The sequence below is a fragment of the Tamandua tetradactyla genome, chromosome X (assembly GCF_023851605.1).
Source record: "Tamandua tetradactyla isolate mTamTet1 chromosome X, mTamTet1.pri, whole genome shotgun sequence".
Classification (NCBI taxonomy): domain Eukaryota; kingdom Metazoa; phylum Chordata; class Mammalia; order Pilosa; family Myrmecophagidae; genus Tamandua; species Tamandua tetradactyla.
In genome coordinates, this window is record NC_135353.1 from 73461363 (window position 1) to 73480523 (window position 19161).

The window sequence follows — 19161 nt, forward strand, 5'->3', positions numbered from 1 at the left end:
AATGTAACATAATTAAATATATTTGGGAATTCCCATGCTTTGCCCTTTCTAACTCCTTAAACTTGATGAAATGCAAGTTTCCATTATTGCCGTCCATGTTAGACAGATCTGCTCCAATTCAGTTGCAGGAAATTATTCTTGGCAAACACTTACCCAATGCGTTTTCTGCAGCAATCAGGCCATTGGTGATGATGTAGAAGTTTATTAGAACATGAACAGAGGAATTACCTATGAGTAATTCTGGAGAACTGGCTACAAGGAGCCAAATGCCTCATAGGCAGAAATTCATTGAATAGCATGCATTTATTATATGTTGGCTGCCAGAAGTTTAAGCATTTGATCTCAAGCTTCCTATTAGACCCTCCCCAGCATGCGGGCCACCCACCAGTTGCAAGGCATGATGACACGACAGATGGTCCGTCCTCCTTGGTAGCAATATGGATACGGGTAATAACCTAGTAAAGGTTCACAGACGCGGCGACAATAGCGGTTGCCTCGACGGCAGTAAATACAACAATATCCTCTCTCATCCAGCATGGGGTCGAATTCTATTCCATTTTCAGTCTGAAAGAAGAAGAAGTCAACGTTGGAGAGGAAGGTCAATAGGAAAAGGAGGGGAGGACTACAAAACTATTTGAGTTAGTGGCTGGTGACAAATTAGTCTCCTTAATCTGATCATGGAGATAACTTCAATAGAAATCAAGATTGGATTTTGAATAAGCGTCATGAGGATTCCAGGTCTCTTTAAAAATGTTTTTAAACCATGATCATTCTCATTCCAATGAATGTGATCTGAGGGGTAGTAAGTTTGGAGAGGGCACTTTCCTTTTCCTCTAACAAATGTAACATTCATATAACTCACATAGTCATTTATTGGCAGTTCTTCCTCAGTTGCTTGTCTGGCATGACGGGTTTTCTCCAGCTTCACTTGAGGAACCACCCATTGCTCATTTTGCTCAATACCTTTTTTTTCATTGGTGGGAAAGTGAAGATCTTCACCATCCTCCTCAAAGTCTTGTAACTCCGACACTAAGATAATAAATACAAGGTTGTGGTGCAACTGCTTTGCAAGTGTTTCTGAAAGAAGTACTTGGGAGAATGGCAGTTGAGCATAGAGATTTTCATTCTCACTAGCATCATTTAGACATGCACAAACAACTTTTCCAAGCTCTTTCAGCTGATGTTTTAGGGAGTATTTTTCAAAATGAGCTTGACCATTTCCATGCACTCAGCCCTCTTCTTTCCTGTTTGGCATCAAACACTTATTGCTTTGCATTATTAGTATACTAAATTAAATCTGAGGACAGGGGACATTTTGTGTCTCCCACAATGATTTTACCCATGGTAAATGCTCAATAAATATTTCTGGTTTGTTTGATTTGATTCAGTGCCCTCTGTCCTCTTCCATCTTCCTCCTTCCTGTCTTAAAATACAGGAAGTGCTCTCTAACACCACTCTTTGAAATAATCTTAAATTTAAAGAAGAGTTGCAGAAGTAGCACAGAGAATTCCTATATACCCTTCACCTGGTTCTCCCTAATCTTGTGGTACAATGGTTAAAACTACAAAATTAGCATTGGTAGAGTATTATTAACTAAACTACAGACTTTATTCTTATTTCACCAGTTTTTCCACTAATGTCCTTTATCTGTTTCAGCATTTAATCCAGGACACCACATTACATTTAGTTGCCTTTAGTGTTTATAAATCTCCAAAGAGTACTATTAGATGCCTGCATTGGTAAGACTTCTCTTACCAATGTCTTCTCTTGGGCAATATAGTAATCTATTCTGTCCACAGTGAGCGAGGCCAAATGCTATATTAGCTAGGCAGAATAGGATGTCCTCTTCTCTATGAGCTGATTGGAATTTGAGGAACCAGACTCTTCTGCTCTGGACCTCCAGCCCTCAATTACTTTTATAGTGATTTCTAAAACAGCCACAAAGAAATTTGTTTTGCAGTGACTGTCCCATCTTCTGGGGAGAATGCCACCATTTGACACAGAGAACCCTTCTTGAGACAACAGAGCATTATTTTGGCACTTTTCTACTCTGTTCTTGGTTGGATCCAAAGTGGTTTAAGCAAAAGGCTAGTATCACAAATGTAATGGGTATAGATGTGCAAAGAAAGACAGATTAGCTTTTTGCTAACACTGTTCACATTAGGGTGATATTACCTTTGCTGGGATATTTAAAAACCTGTCAGCATTAATTTACCTGATTTATAACTTGGCTGTGAAAAATTCCTTCCTTACTGGCAGTGAACATATACAATCTCATCCAAGAAGTTATGTCAGTTGTTTGTTTTCTTAGAAATGTAGTCTTTGAATACTGAGAACATTAATCTATTACTGTCTTTGGAAAGAGGAGGATAAGGATGCCATACCTGCTATTAGAGTGGGATTGATCCAATACATGGTCACATTATCACAAATATCCAAAATTTTGGAATTTTTAAGAAAGTCTCGGTTTTCAATAGGCTTTTCTGCTGGGACCCAAATGACAGATTGTTCAAAGAAAGTTGTGGTAATTTCTTCACTCTGAAAGAATAAAGTAGCTCTAGTTGGGGGTAGGAAGAAGAATTAATAAAGTGAGGGAGACATTATGGTATATTGGAAAACATTCTCTATTTTGAGTCTGAATGACTGAGTTTCAGTTTTGAGGCTCCCTGTGAACCAGCTGTGTGCTTTGCAAACAGTAGTTGCCTTCCCTGAAAGTTAACACTGGTCCCTCTCTCCTGGGACTAAAAGTAAGGCCGTTGACTGAAATAAGGGTCTTTTCTGCTGTTGTTTCACTTACAGTCAGGGAAGCTCTCCATAATTTGCTGGGCCTCCCACTGGGTCATGTATGTTTTAATTTGAACTTCTGGAACCCTGGGTGATTTACATTTGTCTTCTCCCTTTCAAATGGCTGTTTGAGTGCTTGCCTTGTTTTAGGCTTGCAATTAGAGTTGCAAGTGGGATTTTATTGCAAGCTGTAAAGAAACCCTATAATCCAAACTAGTGAGATCAATAAAATAAAATGGAACCTAATATTTCGGTTTGTCAAGATTTGCCTATTAATGGTAGCTAGTTGTAGTACAGAATAGGTTTTTTTTTAAGTCCATATCTCTAGCCTCTGAGTTCATTGGCCTCATCACTATTTTATTATTTACATTCTAGATGCTTTAGGGCTTGTATTATGGAAATTTTTTTTCTCTACATAGCCTTTCTTTGGTTGTCAAGAACACCACCTTCTCCTCAGTTTCTAGTACTAAAGTAGTTGTCTTGTATATATATCTAGTTCTTACTCATTTGTCATTTGAACTTCATTCCCCCACCCCCTCTACCACCACTCTTAATAAGGCTTTTTCCATTCCTTTTTGTTTCTTTCTATCTTTATGATTTTAGTATTTTTATTTATTCTCTGAAATGTGCCTTTGTATAATTTTCCCCAATTCATTCACAACCCTCAATCAAGTCTTACCTCCTTGTCCTTGAGTCTGTAAGTACCTTGGGATGCACTGAAAGGGACTGTGTAAAATGAGGTTGGTATGTGGACTACTAGCATTGTTAGCAAAATCAGGGTTATTTATATACTTGCTCTGCATGTTTAACATGCACACACCATGGACACAATGGTGAGGAAAGCACAGAATAAGAAGTTTTTGTCATTCAAGACCCACAAATTTGTCTCATAAAAACTATGTAGTCTGAATATTAAAAAATAGGATTTTCTTTAAGAGATAGTAATCTTACTATCATGAAAGGAATACTTGTTTTATTTAAAAGATTTGGCAAAATTAACTGAAGAATAAATTAGGGCCAAAATGAGAGAAAAATAAACCCTGTTCTATCAGTTCAGGTGCTCATGGCTGGCTGATTTACTCAAATTCTTACATCATTTTCTGTAAAAAACCAGTACATGATATTGGATATAGTTGCTTTTTATTCTAATGATTCTCTTTTCATGTACCGTCATTTCTAATCTCCTAAATTTTTATCTGTTCTTCAGATGCATCTAACATGCTTATTTGAAAATAAAAAAAAAAAACAACTTCAACAATTTCACTACCATAGGCCTTGAGAACAGAGCACCACCTTTAGGGAAATCTTCGTTTTCTTGGAAACTCTAGAGACAGGGGTCCTAACCTCTCTAGCCATGAGATCAGTAGCATGAAAGAGTAATGCCTGTGGGAGCCAGTGACAGCTCTGAGACTTGGGCAAGGGAAAGGGAAAAGTGCCCTTCCTCAAAATAAAAAGATAAAAGGGTAGAATAGAATTACGATAGGGAGAATTGAGAGGGAGGAAAGTGAAAAGGAACAGGGGGGAGAGAGAGAAGAAAGAGAAAGAAGTATTTACAGTGTGGGGAGAGGCCACTATGCCATTTCCATAGTCCAATTTTAGATTTGCCAGTTGAACACTAAAACAAAACAAAGCAAAATAAAAGAAGCAAATGTACATGTGTTTCTTTCTGGCTACAGTGGACGCACAATGTCATAATATGACCTCAGTTGAGGTGTCTCTCCTTACCTGACTCTCCATTGATAGCAACATACTGTAATTATAAGCAAAATATCAGGAACAAATAAAGAGCCTCAGGGGCTTCATGGTATCTGTGTTTTAGGCAAAATACCCCAATGCCCCACTAGGCTTTCAGGAGCCATTTAGTGATTGTGTCAATACCCTAGGTTGCTACCCCCTGGTCTAGCAGTCAGTATCCAGAAAATTCGTATTACACTGTAGTTTTCACTTTCTTTGCCTTGCCTTTCTTAGTGAGGTTAAATGTGGATCATTCCATCGGCAGTGCAGTATAAAATGGTAAGGTGAAGGAACTGAAATCTTTAAAATTGGTGAATGCAGCAGTGATACCAGACAAAAGTGGTGAGTTCTCTGCCTAATGCACTCAAATGACCATTCCTGAGAAAGCAGGGTTTCAAAGAGATAAAGAGTTTATTGCTACGTGCAAAGCAGGAGACCAGATGACCCATCAGCCTAAAAATCTGTTTTCCTGAACTGCAATAATTCTGATAGCTTTATAGTATCAAAAGATGGGTAGGTTTTAGGATAATGCGCACAGTGGCCCCAGATGATGTAATTAGAGGTGATCTAATATTGACCATGTGCAGATTGCTTACATGCTTTAGTCACAGAATGTATGTAAGTAAATGGCAGCCTTAATATGATGATGGACATGATTTTTAGTCTTATAATGAGGTATAGGTCACTTATAGGTTAAACTCAAGCTACTGCATATGTCAAGAGGGCCCATTTTGGTTAGATCCAGCTTCTGCTATCAAGAATTTGGAATTTGGGTAGGTTAGTTCTAGGCTGACCCAGGCCCTTCATTAATAAACATTAGGGTTGTCTTTAGTGATCACAAGACTCTAAAGTCAAAAAACTGATAAAATGGGTACAAATGAGGGTTAGTTACAAAGTTCTTACAATCACAAGGGCATAAAATAAAGGCTATACAATCGGGTAGACAGGTGGTTCAGTGGTAGTATGCTCGCCTTCCATGTGGGAGACCCAGGTTCAATTACCGTATGTACAGCATTTAGTACAACGCTTGCCACTTAGTTAGCACCCAATGAATTATGGCTTTTGCTACCACTATTATTATTCTTACATACCTCATCTATTTCCTCCTCTGGTTCAGAAAATTCAGGAATCACTTTAATTTGAGTTTTGATGAAGCATTTTTGAAGGCCTACAAAATAGATGCCAGTGTATCCCTAAAAAAAAAAAAACAGTCAAAACAATAGCAAAATTTCCTGAAATAGCCACTGTTAATGACTACCAATGGGCTTCTGGCCAGTAAAATTTGAATCCAAAGAGAAAGCTTTGTCTGATGAATTAGATAGAAACTAAAGGCTATTTTTAACTTGACTCAAATGCTTAAAACTTTTAAGTAGGAAGGAAGCCTTAGGGGGGATATCTGACTTACATTTTTTTCTTTAAATTTTTATTTTGAAATAATTTCAAACTCACAGGATAGTTGCAAAAATAACACAAAACCTACATAGAGAACTCCAACATAACCGTCCCGATACCCATATCCACCAATTTTAACATTTTGTCACATTTGCCATATCATTTTATCTATCCACTTTATCTATCTATTTCCTGAACATTTGAGAGTAAGTTTTATGATGCATGCACCTTGAACACTTAATACTGCCCTGTTCATTTCCTAAGAAGAAAGATATTCTCTATGCAACCAACTTAAACACAATTATCAAGTTCAAGAAATTTAGCATTGATATAAAGCTTACTGTCTATATTCCAGTTTTTCATTTGTATCAGAAATATCTTTTTGAGACTTTTCTCCTCCATTATTAGACAACTTACGTTTTTGAAGTCATGTACTTCCAATGTTTCATCAGTGCCATTTCCACTTCTGAATATTTCGGTTCTGGCCACAGGATCAATTTCCATGTAAATCTTTTTCTTCTCCCCATTGCTATAGAAAGTGTGCTCCATGTCATAGGTCTGGGAGAATAGAGGAAAACAAGCTCTAAGATATTCAGTGTTTTCCTTCATAAGATACTTTAATTGGGTAATATCTGAGACACCTTCTCTTTCCAGATCCTTTGTGCTAAAGTGTCATCTCAGCAGCTTGCCATTGGGAATTCTCCGAGATTCCAGATAAAAATGAAGTGTTTTTTTGGCACTGGAGCTGATATGGGGATCCCTTTAGAGCTAGCATTTTGTGTTCAAGCCTAGGGGCTGAGCTAATTACTAAGAGTTTCAACAGCTTTTTTTGGCAGCCTTGATTAAACAGCAAATACTATTCTGCAAAGCAGCTTATGAAATATTTTCCACTTGCTTTAAGCAGGGGATTCACCTAAAACTTATGCTGCTTCTTTAAGCCAACAGTCCTCTTTCCAAGTGCACACCTGCCCCACTTGTGAAATTCACTGGGGTCCAGAGATTTGAACACATTTAGAGTAGTTAGGTATTGCTCTCTATCTTCTTATCTATCCAGGGCTTTAATACTGTCTCAACAGTCTTGGGTCTATACTTTTTAGAATCTGAAGACAATATTCTTTGGCCAATATTAGGTAACAGTTATACCCTGCCCCTGCTTCCTTTTGCCCTTTAAACTCCAGGAAACATTTATTACCTCCACCTAGCCTTCTCTTTTATAGGCTAAACAACCCTACCCAGTTGATTCCTGAGTTCTGTTTTCTAAACTTTTTTCAGTTGTTTTCAAGTTCTCCAGATTCTCCTGTATATATAGAATTCAGCAACTGTGTCAAGTGCTCTGCATTAAGTAATATGGAATCCCCCAAGAAGATTACCTTGGAAAGGCTGCTTATCAGGTCTTTCTTATGTGATTGGAATAAAACTCCTAGTCCTCTCTCCTGCCCTCTAAAGAAGACAATTCTCTCTTTCTAAGGACCAATAAGATGAGAACTATAGAGTGGCCCCATTTAGGAATAAGCCAATTACTTAAAACTGAGGACATATTTATAGCTAGAGAAACAAATTAGTAGCCTAAAGTAATTGTTACCTGTCACAAACCAGGCCACATTTGTTGGTCCCATTTGGAAGTCTATTCTTAGATATCAAATCTCTTCAAACTAATTTTTCCTTATGAAATAAATTTGTTTCATAAGGAAAACTGAAAACCTAAAACAGCAAGTTTTCTAGAGAGCCAAACTTGCTTTATAATGATAAGTTTCCCAGTGTTTAGAATTTGTACTGGGCTGGGTGTTCTTTCCTTGTTTTTAATGTCTGCTGATGTCTGTGACTGAATATTAGTCTAACTTGGCCAATTTTTCCCCAGCTCACATAAAAAAACAAGTTGGAAGCATTTTCCAAAATAGCTATTATGTCAAGTGTGCAAAGTCTAATGTAACTGTTGAAAATAAAAATACAAGACAATGTCAATTACCTCTTTGTAACCCTGTAATGCCTTAGACTAGTGGACACAAATACTTGTTGAGTAAGTTTTTCCCACTAATGGCAACTTCTCATCTTCCTAAGGAGAGATTTTAAGCATTGTCAAGGTCTTTTAAGAAACCCTAATTTGAAAGGGGAAGAAAAAGAGCATTCAGAGCCCTCCAGCAACTACAGAGTTAACTCAGGAAGTCTGGCTTGGTTTGGTACAGGTAGTAAATTCCTTTAGGCTTGCTATTTTGCTTCTAGCTATAAATATGTCCTTAATTCCAGCTCTGCAGCCAACTTGAGAAGAGAAACTTCAACGTACGGAAACAAATCAAGCTCCAGCCTGACCTAAGTAGTGGAGCGAGTCATCCATTTTGGATCCAGTCTTGTCAGATCTTCCAACAGGGGGTAATTTTGTTAGAAATACTATCCATTGCTGAGACAAACATCAACACTACCAGCCACCGCAGGATGGGGTGGGGTGTTTGTTTCATCAGTAGCACCACTGATGGATTATTGCATGGAAAAATGAGGTTAGGGACTAGGGGATATTGGAATGCTGCCTACCTGGGCAAAAGAGAAAATACAGGCTGTATTTTCAATCATTGGTCAAGGACTATGGAACCATGTTGGTGACATTTAGAATTTCAGTGGAATGAGTTTTCCTGCACTATTGGCAATGTGCTTCACTTGGATACCTTGCTAGATGAAAACTACTGGAAAGTGCCAAGCTCAGCAGATCTTGATTATTTTCAACATTCCTTCAAATAAAACTTTTTTGGGAGTTCATACTGATTGCATTCATTAACCAGCCTGTTAGCTTTATGCTAATAATGGTAGGTTACTAAATAGAGCGGGATCAGAATGCCTTCATTTATGTGTGAGTCCTTGGTGGGGGTGGGAAGCTATATATTCACTTGGAAGGAATTCCACTATCAAAGGTATCCTTTTGGAACAGACTGTCCTTTGTCTAGGAAGATGATGATGGTGGCTTGGGGATGGGTTTGAGCAAATCCAGACATACTGTCTTGCCCAGGTCCCTGTGGAACACATTACCTGGGTAATGGCTATGCAAGCTTCACTGGCCCATATGAAGAATGAGCTCATGCCTTTGGCCTCAGAAATGCTTTGCTCTCTACTAAGCATTCTAGCTCATGGGACAAAGGTCTTTGTGGAGATGAAGGAATCAAAGGTTTTGTCCTCTTCAGGAGTAAAGCAGAGACAGATGACTGGCCTGAGAGAGAAATGGGTGGAATACCAATTCAGATTTATTCTAGGAAGGCCAGAGCAAGGACAGAATAATGATGAGGCGTATACTCCTACCAAATTAGAAAAAAGAGCAAGCTAAAGTTTGGTGTTTCTTCCCTTTTCTGTTCTCTTTTCATATCCTGCTCACTCTGTACTCTTCTAACCCTTCTCCCCCCTCTTTCCATGTCCTCTGTCCATTTGTCTCCTTTCTAGACACCTAGGAATTTCATGATGCTTCAAGTTCCTTATATCAAAGAAAGCAATCTGACAAATGATTTCACACTAACATGTTCGTTATTGATATTTGTCTGCTAAAAAAATTGAGGGTGATACTTAAAGGAATGAATTATTAATGGTGGATTTTAAGGACAGTGGCACCAGGAAGAGGAAATAATTTGGGGGCATGGCCATCTTTCTAGAATCTCTCAAATGGGTACTTGCTTAACGGTAAGGAGCAGAACACTAGAATGGAGCAGGGAAGCCAGTGGAGTGGAATACGAATCAGAAGTGAAATGAGAGAGATGTATGGTTAAGCCCAGACAGTTAGAAGTGAAAAAAGTCTGTAGTGACAAAATATGGAGATGACACAAACTTATTTCTCTTCCCTGCCCAGAACTCTGTCCTCAGCCTAGATAAACCCTAAACTCAGGCAGCAAATGAACCTTAATGACCCTTTTCAACAGTTTTCCCGGTTTCCTTGCCTCTGTTTGTGACAGTCTCTGAGGTCAGAATAGAAAGTTTTCACAAAGAGTAAAGCTGCCTCAGACTTCAGTATAATGGATCTGTTTGGGGGGTAAATAGCTTTGGCTTGTTCTGAAAAGGATTTGAGGACATTTGGTTTAGGTTTGTTTTTTTGAAACCTGTGATTAACCTAGCTGCTCTTCTGTCAACCTTCATTCTTTACTATCTGTTTATGAGGTCTGCTCTCTAAAGGTGAAATACATGTCTGGTATCACTGCTGGCTGGCAGGTGATAGGCTGTAAAGAATGCACTATATCGTATTATTAGTGACTCAGCCTGTGGGAATTAAAGGGCCTCTGGGTATTTCTTTACTAACATAGAGCAGACAGACTGTTTCTTATGCAAACTTGGACTTCTGCATCTTCAATCACCAGTTCTCAGTCCTGAAGAAAATTGGCATAAGCAGCACAGACATTCCTCTTTTTCAACAAGAAAAAGCCATTTCTTTCATCTACAGACTCAAGCTGGCTGGGAAGTTTTTCCTTACCCACTACCCCATCTCTTATTCTTAAATGCAGCTGAAGAGTAGTGGAAGGAATACCGCAGACCAGAATCTACTCCCAGCCTCACCTTTAGCATGCTATGTGATTTTGGGTGAGTCATCAAATCCCATCATTAGTTCCCATCTTTACCCTCTGCCCCTTGTCAGCTGCTTTTTTTTTTTCTTCGCCTTTTGGGATTGCTTTATTCACTCAGCACAATTCTCTGGAGATTCTTTTTTTTAACTTAATTTTTAAATTAATTTTAATTTTTTTAAAAAAAAACAACACATTCTTAGCATATTTTCATTCCTTTCTATATATATAATCAGTAATTCACAATATCATCACATAGTTGTATATTCATCATCATGATCATTTCTTAGAACATTTGCATCAATTCAGAAAAAGAAATAAAAAGAAAACAGAAAAAAATTCATACATACCATACACTTTACCCTCCCTTTCATTGATCACTAGCATTTAAATCTACTCAATTTATTTTAGCATTTGTTCTCCCTATTATTTATTTTTATTCCATATGTTTTACTTGTCTGTCAATAAGTTAGATAAAAGGAGCATCAGACACAAGGTTTTCACAATCACACAGGCACATTGCGAAAGCTATATCATTATACAATCATCTTCAAGAAACATGGCTACTTGAACACAGCTCTACATTTTCTTGCAGTACCCTCCAGCCTCTCCATTACATCTTAACTAATAAAGTGGTATCTATTTAATGCGTAAGAATAACCTCCAGGATAACCTCTCAACTCTGTTTAGAATCTCTCAGCCACTGACACGTTATTTTGTCTCATTTCTCTCTTCCACCTTTTGGTCAAGAAAGTTTTCTCAATCCGTTGATGCTAAGTCCCAGCTCATTCTTGGATTTCTGTTCCACATTGCCAGGAAGGTCCACACCCCTGGGAGTCATGTCCCACATAGAGAGAGGGAGGGCAGAGAGTTTGCTTGTTGTGTTTTGCCAGCTGCTTTGAATGATTGGCAAAACCAGTTCTGCTCAGGTTTGGGCTAACACCTGTCAGGTTGATCATAGAACTACTACTGTTGATCAACTGGGTTATTTTCCCTATGTGGCCCCAATTCCACTCTCAACTACTCAAGGGCCCCTCCCTTTGAAAGCCCAGGCTTTATTTGCTAGTGTCACACAAGTTGCTCAGCAAATTCTTCCTTAGGAGGATAAAGGGACTGAACTCAGCCTATAGCTGCCAGTCTGGCTCTATATAACAGAATTGGTAGGAGCTGCCCCTGAGTAGCCTAGAGCAGAAGCTGGCCCAGTGGAAGTTACTGTACAGAGTGGATCTGGCTCTCACAATGATTTAGGAGGAAAAGAAAATTTTTTTAAAAAGTGGTCTTTTTAAAAAATACCAATGTGGCATCATCTGGTGAAGCTTAGTCCCCTTGCTTAAAGAAATTCCTGATACAACTCTAGCTTTTTCCTTGAGGATACAAATGCTTCTCCAGACCCAACCTTCACCAACCAAACTGTTGTGTCAGAAAGCTAAGAGAACCTAGGGAGGTACTTTATATCCCCTGTGTGCCTAGAAGAGGAATGAAGAATCTTGGTCTCTGGCCACTGCAAACATTAGAGAAATAGGCACAAAGAAGGCTGGGCCCAGATTTGGCAAGCTAGTGTTTTTTCCTGGGCAAAAGATTTTCAACCTAGAATGATTCTGGGCTTGCAACCCTGGGAAATACTGTTTTAATGGTCATCTACGGTTGAGGTTGTATGTGGGGAGAAGAAAACTGCCCATCCTGTCCCCACCTCTTCTCATCCCTAATGGTATATAGAAGTAGAGGGAACACTCTTGAGAATCTGTTGATTATTGAATGGGCCTTAGGACGAATAGCTTCCAAATGGCCCTAAAATTCCAGGAAGCTCTTTTGTATAGCAGGAAGGACAACGTTTTATTCATTTAATTTCTTTTTCTACTACTTTATACCATAAAGATTCGAGGAGATGGGCTACATCTATAAATTGTTGGTTTAAGAGTGAGGATATTTCTGAGTTGTTTTCTCTATGTTGGATTAACTAGCTGGGGATTTGGCTTCTGATTGTTTCAAGTTAAATGTATAATAGAGAAAGTTTGAGCAAGAATGTTACCCAGAGAATCTTCTTCAAGAATCCCAGGGAACTCTGTCTATACCAACTTAGCAGGTGAACTCACTGCCCTCCCCCCTAGGTGGAACATAACTTCCAGGAGTAAATCTCCCTGGCAGTGTGGGAACTGAATCTTGGGGATAAGCTGGGACCTAGCATCATGGGGATGAGAAAGCCTTCTTGACCAAAAAAGGGAAGAGAGAAATGAGAAAAAAAAACTCTCAGTGGCTGAGAGATTTCAAATAGAGTTGAGAGGTTATCCTGGAGGTTATTCTTATGCATTGTATAGATATCCCTTTTTAGTTTATGGTGTATTGGAGTGGCTGGAGGGAAGTTCTAGAACCTGTTGAGCTGTGTTCCAGTAGCCTTGATTATTGAAGATGATTGTATAATGATATAGCTTTTACAATTTGACTGTGGGATTGAGAAAACCTTGTTTCTGATGTTCTTTTTATCCAGGGTATGAGCAGATGTGTAAAAAATAAGGATTAAAAAGTCAATAAATAATACGGGGGTTAAAAGATAAAAATTTGGGTAGATTGAAATACTGTGGGTCAATGAGAGGGAGGGGTAAAGAGCATGGGGATATATGAGCTCTTTTTTTTTATTTCTCTCTCTGGAGTGATGCAAATGTTCTAAAAATGATTATGGTGAAGAATGCACAATTAGGTGAGATATTGTGAGCCACTGATTGCATAATGTGGTTGGACTGTTTGTGGATATTTCTCAGTAAAAAATATTTAAAAAAATACAATACCCAGGATTTCGGAAAATGCCTCAAGTACACAAATAATAAAGTGTGAAAGAAAAACAGAGGTAAGTCTGGTCTAATTTCCTTTCTTGTACCGTCTCTGTGGCATCAAGTTATAGTGACCACAGAAAATGAGTTGGAAAGCATATTCTTTCCGTTCTTTGGAACTACTTGTTTGTAGGATTGAAATGATTTGTTCTTTGAAAATTTGGTAGAACTCATTTGCTTTTACTACTGATTAAATTACTTTAATTGTTGTAAAGAAAAAAATCCCAGGGAAATTACTGACTGGAACTGGAGCCTCACTGTGAGGCTTTCTCAAAATCTAGTTTCCCTCTGCTTGGTTAAGAGAGCTGAATATGGAGCTAGTTGCACTTGGCTTTCATTTAGCTCAAGTAGGTGGGGATTGGGGGCACAGGACCTTTAGGGGAATGCAACAGCTCATGTAGTGTTAGTCCTTGCTTCACTTAATTTTGGTCTCTTTTTTTCTCTGTGGTGTGTGTGTGTGTGTGTGTGTGTGTGCGCGTGCATGTATAAAATGTGTATGGAGAGAGTCAGGTACGGCTTACCACCTCCTCCCTTTGGGATCAGGAATTGAAATCTTTTTTATATACCAAGATGGGAGGTAATGGAAGGAGGGGGTGAACTTACTGGAATGGAAATGTGAACACCAAATGTGGATATTAAATAAATACTGGATATTATAAACAGATGTTGCAAAACAAAATTAAAAGGAGGTATGGTTGGGCTAGGAGCAAAAATTAGAGCTTGGAGGAAGCCCCAGGGCAGCAAAGAAATCACTGCTATCAATAAGGACAGTAGCATCAACAGTTCTTTCTGTTAAGGGTCCCAGAGCCCCCACAAGTCCCACAGGTATATATAGAAAAGTCCAGATGAGACTGTTTAATCTGCTACCGGTTGTTTCTCACTAGACCATTCTCTTAAGGGGAAGTCTTTAATTTATGCAACATGCCTGCACACTTTTCCTCTACAAATATTCTTTCAGGATTAATCTGACTAATCCTTTCTTCCCAGGATTCATAAGTCAGCTCCAAGGCAGGCTTATTGGTAGTCCTTGCCATTAGAAACGTAGATGATTTCTTGGGTTCTTCGCCTGGGACTTGATGATAGTAGTGGACTGAATCAAGCATTCACATCTCCAGCTGCTCCCTTAGTTTGAAATGGACCAGACCTCAAGTCTTGTGGAGAAGGTCAGGACTAAAATATTAAAGCCAATAAATTGCAGCTCCCCATTGGAATGGAGAACAAACTATCTTTGATCATTGTGGAAAAACTTGCCCTAGGAGATACCTATTAGCTTTCACTTGTATTACTTGATAAGAGCTTTGGTCACTTTTGAGAATCCCTTTGCTGAAAATTAATCCCAAAATGGATTATCTCAAGGGAGATTTGATTTTTGATAAGCTTTGCTAGGTAGTATACCCCACTTCTTCGGTGCATATACTGAATAGGTTTTACTTTTGATTTGAAAAGTGGTAGAGTTGCTCCTTATAATCCATTAAGAAAGAGAAGTGGGGTGAGAAGCCAAGATCATATAATAAGGAAGCAGAGGGGAGCATGGATCCCGCTGGGGAGTTTGCTACTGTGCAAAATAAAGGCAAAGTCCCCACCTGGTCCTTTATAGCTGCACAGAGTCAAACAGAATTTTAATTTTAGAAAAACACATAACCCCCTTCAGGATAGCATTTGCAGTACCAACAACTATGATAAAACAAGAAAGATCATCTGGGTCTATATTTAGACAAACACCTAAGGATGTTCAAAAGGACTAGTTTAGTTCCTTACCACACCCATGGCCATGGAGAACAAAAGAGTTTACTAACCTCTAACTCATCTGTAATTGTCAAGAAGATCCAAGATTACATTTGTGGGGCAGTATGCCACCTTGGGAATTAGCTAAATAGTACCAGAATTGTGTGAAAATGATTTTGGCAAACCAACCTACTTTATTTGTTTGCTTTTTTATTTATACCTCATTCCAGAAAGGATTTCAAGCATCACCCAATGCCTATAGTTCTCTCTCTCTCTCTCTCTCTCTCTCTCTCTCTCTCTCTCTCTATCTCTCTCTCTCTCTCTATCTCTCTCTCTCTCTCTCTCACTGGTCCTTGCTTCTGAACTACTTACTGTTCAGATGTCTTTGTAGAAAAACCACCTGTTTTCAGGCATCTTGGTTTGCTCTTCATTCTCCTTCCTACTTAAACTTGATAAGGTATCCTGTGGCACTAAATGAAAGTGGGTACGGCAGTAGAAGTGGAGAATCCAAGGATGGTTATGCCTTATTTTCTGTTTTCTTTTGGACAAGCAGCCAGGTTGTTTTATATTTCTCCCCCTCTGCCTTTTCTTCCTCCTTGACCCATATTCTTTCCTCTCTGTTCCTATCACTCCTTTGGCTCCTTTGACTCCTAACGGTCCATGCCAATCCATTTTTTACTTGTCACTTCTCCTTCCTAAATTCATGCATTTCTCTCCCTACATCTGTTACCAAATATAAATAAGCTTCTCAAGAAAACAAATTAGCAACAACAGTAACAACAGCAACCCACATGCAGAGAGAAAAGCATGGCAATGTGTAAAACCATCTTCACACCTTATAGTTTATACATATGTTAATTTTCTTTCAAATGGGAATTGTTAGAGACTGTGATTTTCTTTGGATCTCATCTAAATTTGTCTACTGCATCTGAGCCAGGGAGTAATAATAACACTAAAGTAGAGTAATATAAACTTCAATGGCCAACAAGCTTCACCAAATGACCCCTTTATCAGAAGCTTTTTGAGAAATTTGTGATTAATAATTTGGTTTCACTTTGTTCTACCTTGTGGCATTAATATCTCAAAGTGACAATTCTGGCTGTTGAGGAGCTGAAAATCTTTATGTTTTTTGGTCATAAATAAATGTTAGCTTAGGTATAAGAATTTGGTTCTTCTAAGAAGCAGCTCGCTGCCTGTCCTCACAACAGATGCATTAAATCAGAAACATAATCCTTGAAAATCCTTTGCTACCATTTCTGGTAGTTTCTTCTTATGTGATAGTATAATTACTTTTCCACCAGTTTTTGCCTAGGTAATTGCAAGAAAGATGGAAAAGTATTTTTTTTTTCTTACAGTAAAATTTTGCTTCTAAGCATTGTCTTAACCCCTTAAAGCCAAGAATTACAGAAGCATGAGTGATTCTACATCCTATTAATACTGTCCAAAATACAGAAAACAAATTTTTTCCCTTTACCGAAATAATTAAACAAATAAAAGTGCTAAATCTCTATTCATTTTAGAATAGAAATAAACATAAAAGGGATTTAATGATTTTTATTTTCAGAATAATTTATGTGTAAACCACTAATTATGTTTGGTTAAACTCAGAACAGAAGCATTGGATAATAATATGCATTTACTTACTTTTTTAGGTGCCTCCGGCCAGAAGTGCTTGCCCCCCAAAAACAGGATGATTAAAGTTAAGGCCAGGATGCCAAAGGCCAATCCACAAATCTTAAGTGATTTACATATCTTCTTGGATTTAAATGCTTCTGCCTAAGCAAAAAAACAGAGAGAATAAAAGCAACATGCAATAACCCCAAAATAGTAAGCCATGATTCAGTCACCTTTGATTTCATTTTCTAATGCTCACATTCCAATACGTAAATCTATGAAACCATGCTTCTGCTCAAAAGGGAAAAAATATGAATCAACTTACATTTAGAATGTGACAGTCCTCACAATTCTCTGGAGGAGTCTTTGCCATGGTCTCTCAGTCCACAGTACTCTTTCTCTGCTTTGAGAGGACTGAGAGACCACTGCTGAGGTGGAGTTGCAAGTGAGTCGGCTAACAGATGCCAGAGGAGCTGAATTTATATGGCTCAGATATGTCATTCCAGAACCTGAGGGAGCCTAGGGGGCTCCTGTGCTGTGATTTCTTACATAGATGTACCTATATATGTATATAACTTCTGTGCACAGAATTCCATCCAGAATGGCGAAGACAGAAAGTTATAATGAAAACTATTGTCCTGGGGGTTGGATTGGAAGGAGACCAAGATTAGGACACATTGAAATGATTTTTCACTTTGAACTTAAAATATCAGTGTCAACACATGTTGCACATTCCAGAAGTAAGCAAACAAAACAAAAAAGGAGGAATGAAGTCCTAATTTCAATTCCATTCTCTTAAACAAATACGTATTGTGGGGATATTAAATGTCAGGCAGTGTGCTTAGCTTTGGAGATTCAGAATGAATGACATTTCCTCCTCAGAACTGAATAACATTTTAACCATGTTAAAGCCCTCTGAGGACTGAGATCAATATGTACTCAATTAATTATAATTAAAAGCAGAGTAAAATAAAGGTTAATTATATGTTCTCTCTCATTATCCTACCTCTTGGTTCCTTTTCAGCTTCCTTTACTTTTCTACTTTCTTTTTCTTAATGTTGATATTTCTTATGGGTCTGTCCTTGATAATGATGACTTCTTACTCTACATAAACTTCTTAGATGATCTTATCCACTCCTATAGTTTAAAACAATACCTACATATTACCCTAATTTTATTTCTTGAATTTCAAGGCTATGTGAACGTCTATACCTGGATGCACATGAGACATCTCAAATTCAACGTATCCCATATAAAACTTATGTTTCTTCAATACCTGCTTCCCCTTCCCCCAACCTACTTTCTTTCCCATACTCCCTATCTTGCTTGTTGGCACACCACCTGCTCAGCCTCCCAATTCAGAAACCTGAGATTTATCATAAATTCCCTCCTCTTGTACATATTCCCTTATCCAATTAGTCACAAGGTTATAGTTATTCTAAAGCCTCATATCTTTCAAAGCCATTCTTTCCTCTCTATGCTCACTGTTACAGCCTTAGTTTAAGTCATCATCATATTTGACAAGTGTCAAATCCATATCTGTAGCACAGCTGTTCTCCTGGAGCTCCAGATCCATATGTCCATCTAACTTGTTGGACATTTCCACTTGTATACCCCATAGGCACCTCAGATATCACAAGTCTTGAACTGAATTATCTCCCCTTCCAAACCTAATCTTCTTTCTGTATTTCTTCTCTTACTAAATGAAATTATTATTAGTCTCTAGAATAGAAACCTCCAAATAATCTGTCATTAACTCCACAGCTAATCAATTATTAAGTCAGTAAATTCTGCCTCTGAATTATCTTCTCAATCAGTCCTGTTCTCTGCACTCTCAATTGCCACTGTCTTAGATGAGGTTCTCATAGTTAACGTTTTCTAACTGATTTCCCCAGCAACAATCCACTGTCTTCAAGATGATCTTTCTAAGACTCCAATCTGAGGATAATCTCTCTCCTGCTTAAAATAATTCCTCATTTATAAAATCCAAGCTACTTTATGGTGACATATTAGGTAGTTCATGGTCTGGACCCTACCTATTTTCTCCAACCTTGATTTTAAATAATCTACAGAGAGTGGGCCAACTGTGGATCACAACAGGGTTGCGCAAAGGGGCAGGTAGATAGGACTCCATCCATATCCTAATGTCGTACCAACTTATCTCAAAGGGGAGTCATTTCATAACTGTTGAAAACATGATTGTGTATAAATTGATTATGTAAATTTTGAAATATAAGTCTTGGTTCTATTTGTTATACATTTTTTTTTTGGCCAGGATTTCTTTTTAAAAACAAGAAAAATAATGAGTAAAGTCCCATGGAGAAACTTATGATTACTGAGTCAGTTGGTTCCCCTCGATAATGTTACACTATGCCTCTGATGCCTTCATCACACTTTATACTCTCTTGACACTGAACACGCTATGCTTTTTTACACTCCCGATTATTTGCATGTGACATAATATTTGCCTGGATTTCCTTCCCTACCCTTCTCTCCTGGAAAATTTCCATGTAGCCTTCAAAATGCTACCTAGATGTTACTTCTATCTGGAATCCTAACACTTC

General features: G+C 38.2%; 2 protein-coding genes across 2 annotated transcripts in view; one reads left to right on the forward strand and one right to left on the reverse strand.

The window, feature by feature from the left end:
- Positions 1–19161, forward strand: part of TSPAN6 (tetraspanin 6) — a 169294-nt gene that overhangs the window by 112197 nt on the left and 37936 nt on the right. The gene's annotated exons all lie outside the window — the stretch shown is intronic.
- Positions 54–17192, reverse strand: TNMD (tenomodulin). Its single transcript, XM_077144821.1, has 7 exons — positions 16923–17192; positions 16628–16759; positions 6328–6468; positions 5610–5711; positions 2385–2538; positions 863–1029; positions 54–564 (listed from the first exon to the last, which is right to left on the reverse strand). The coding sequence occupies exons 1-7, from the start codon at positions 16968–16970 to the stop codon at positions 355–357; spliced, it is 954 nt and encodes a 317-aa protein (XP_077000936.1). The 5' UTR covers positions 16971–17192; the 3' UTR covers positions 54–354.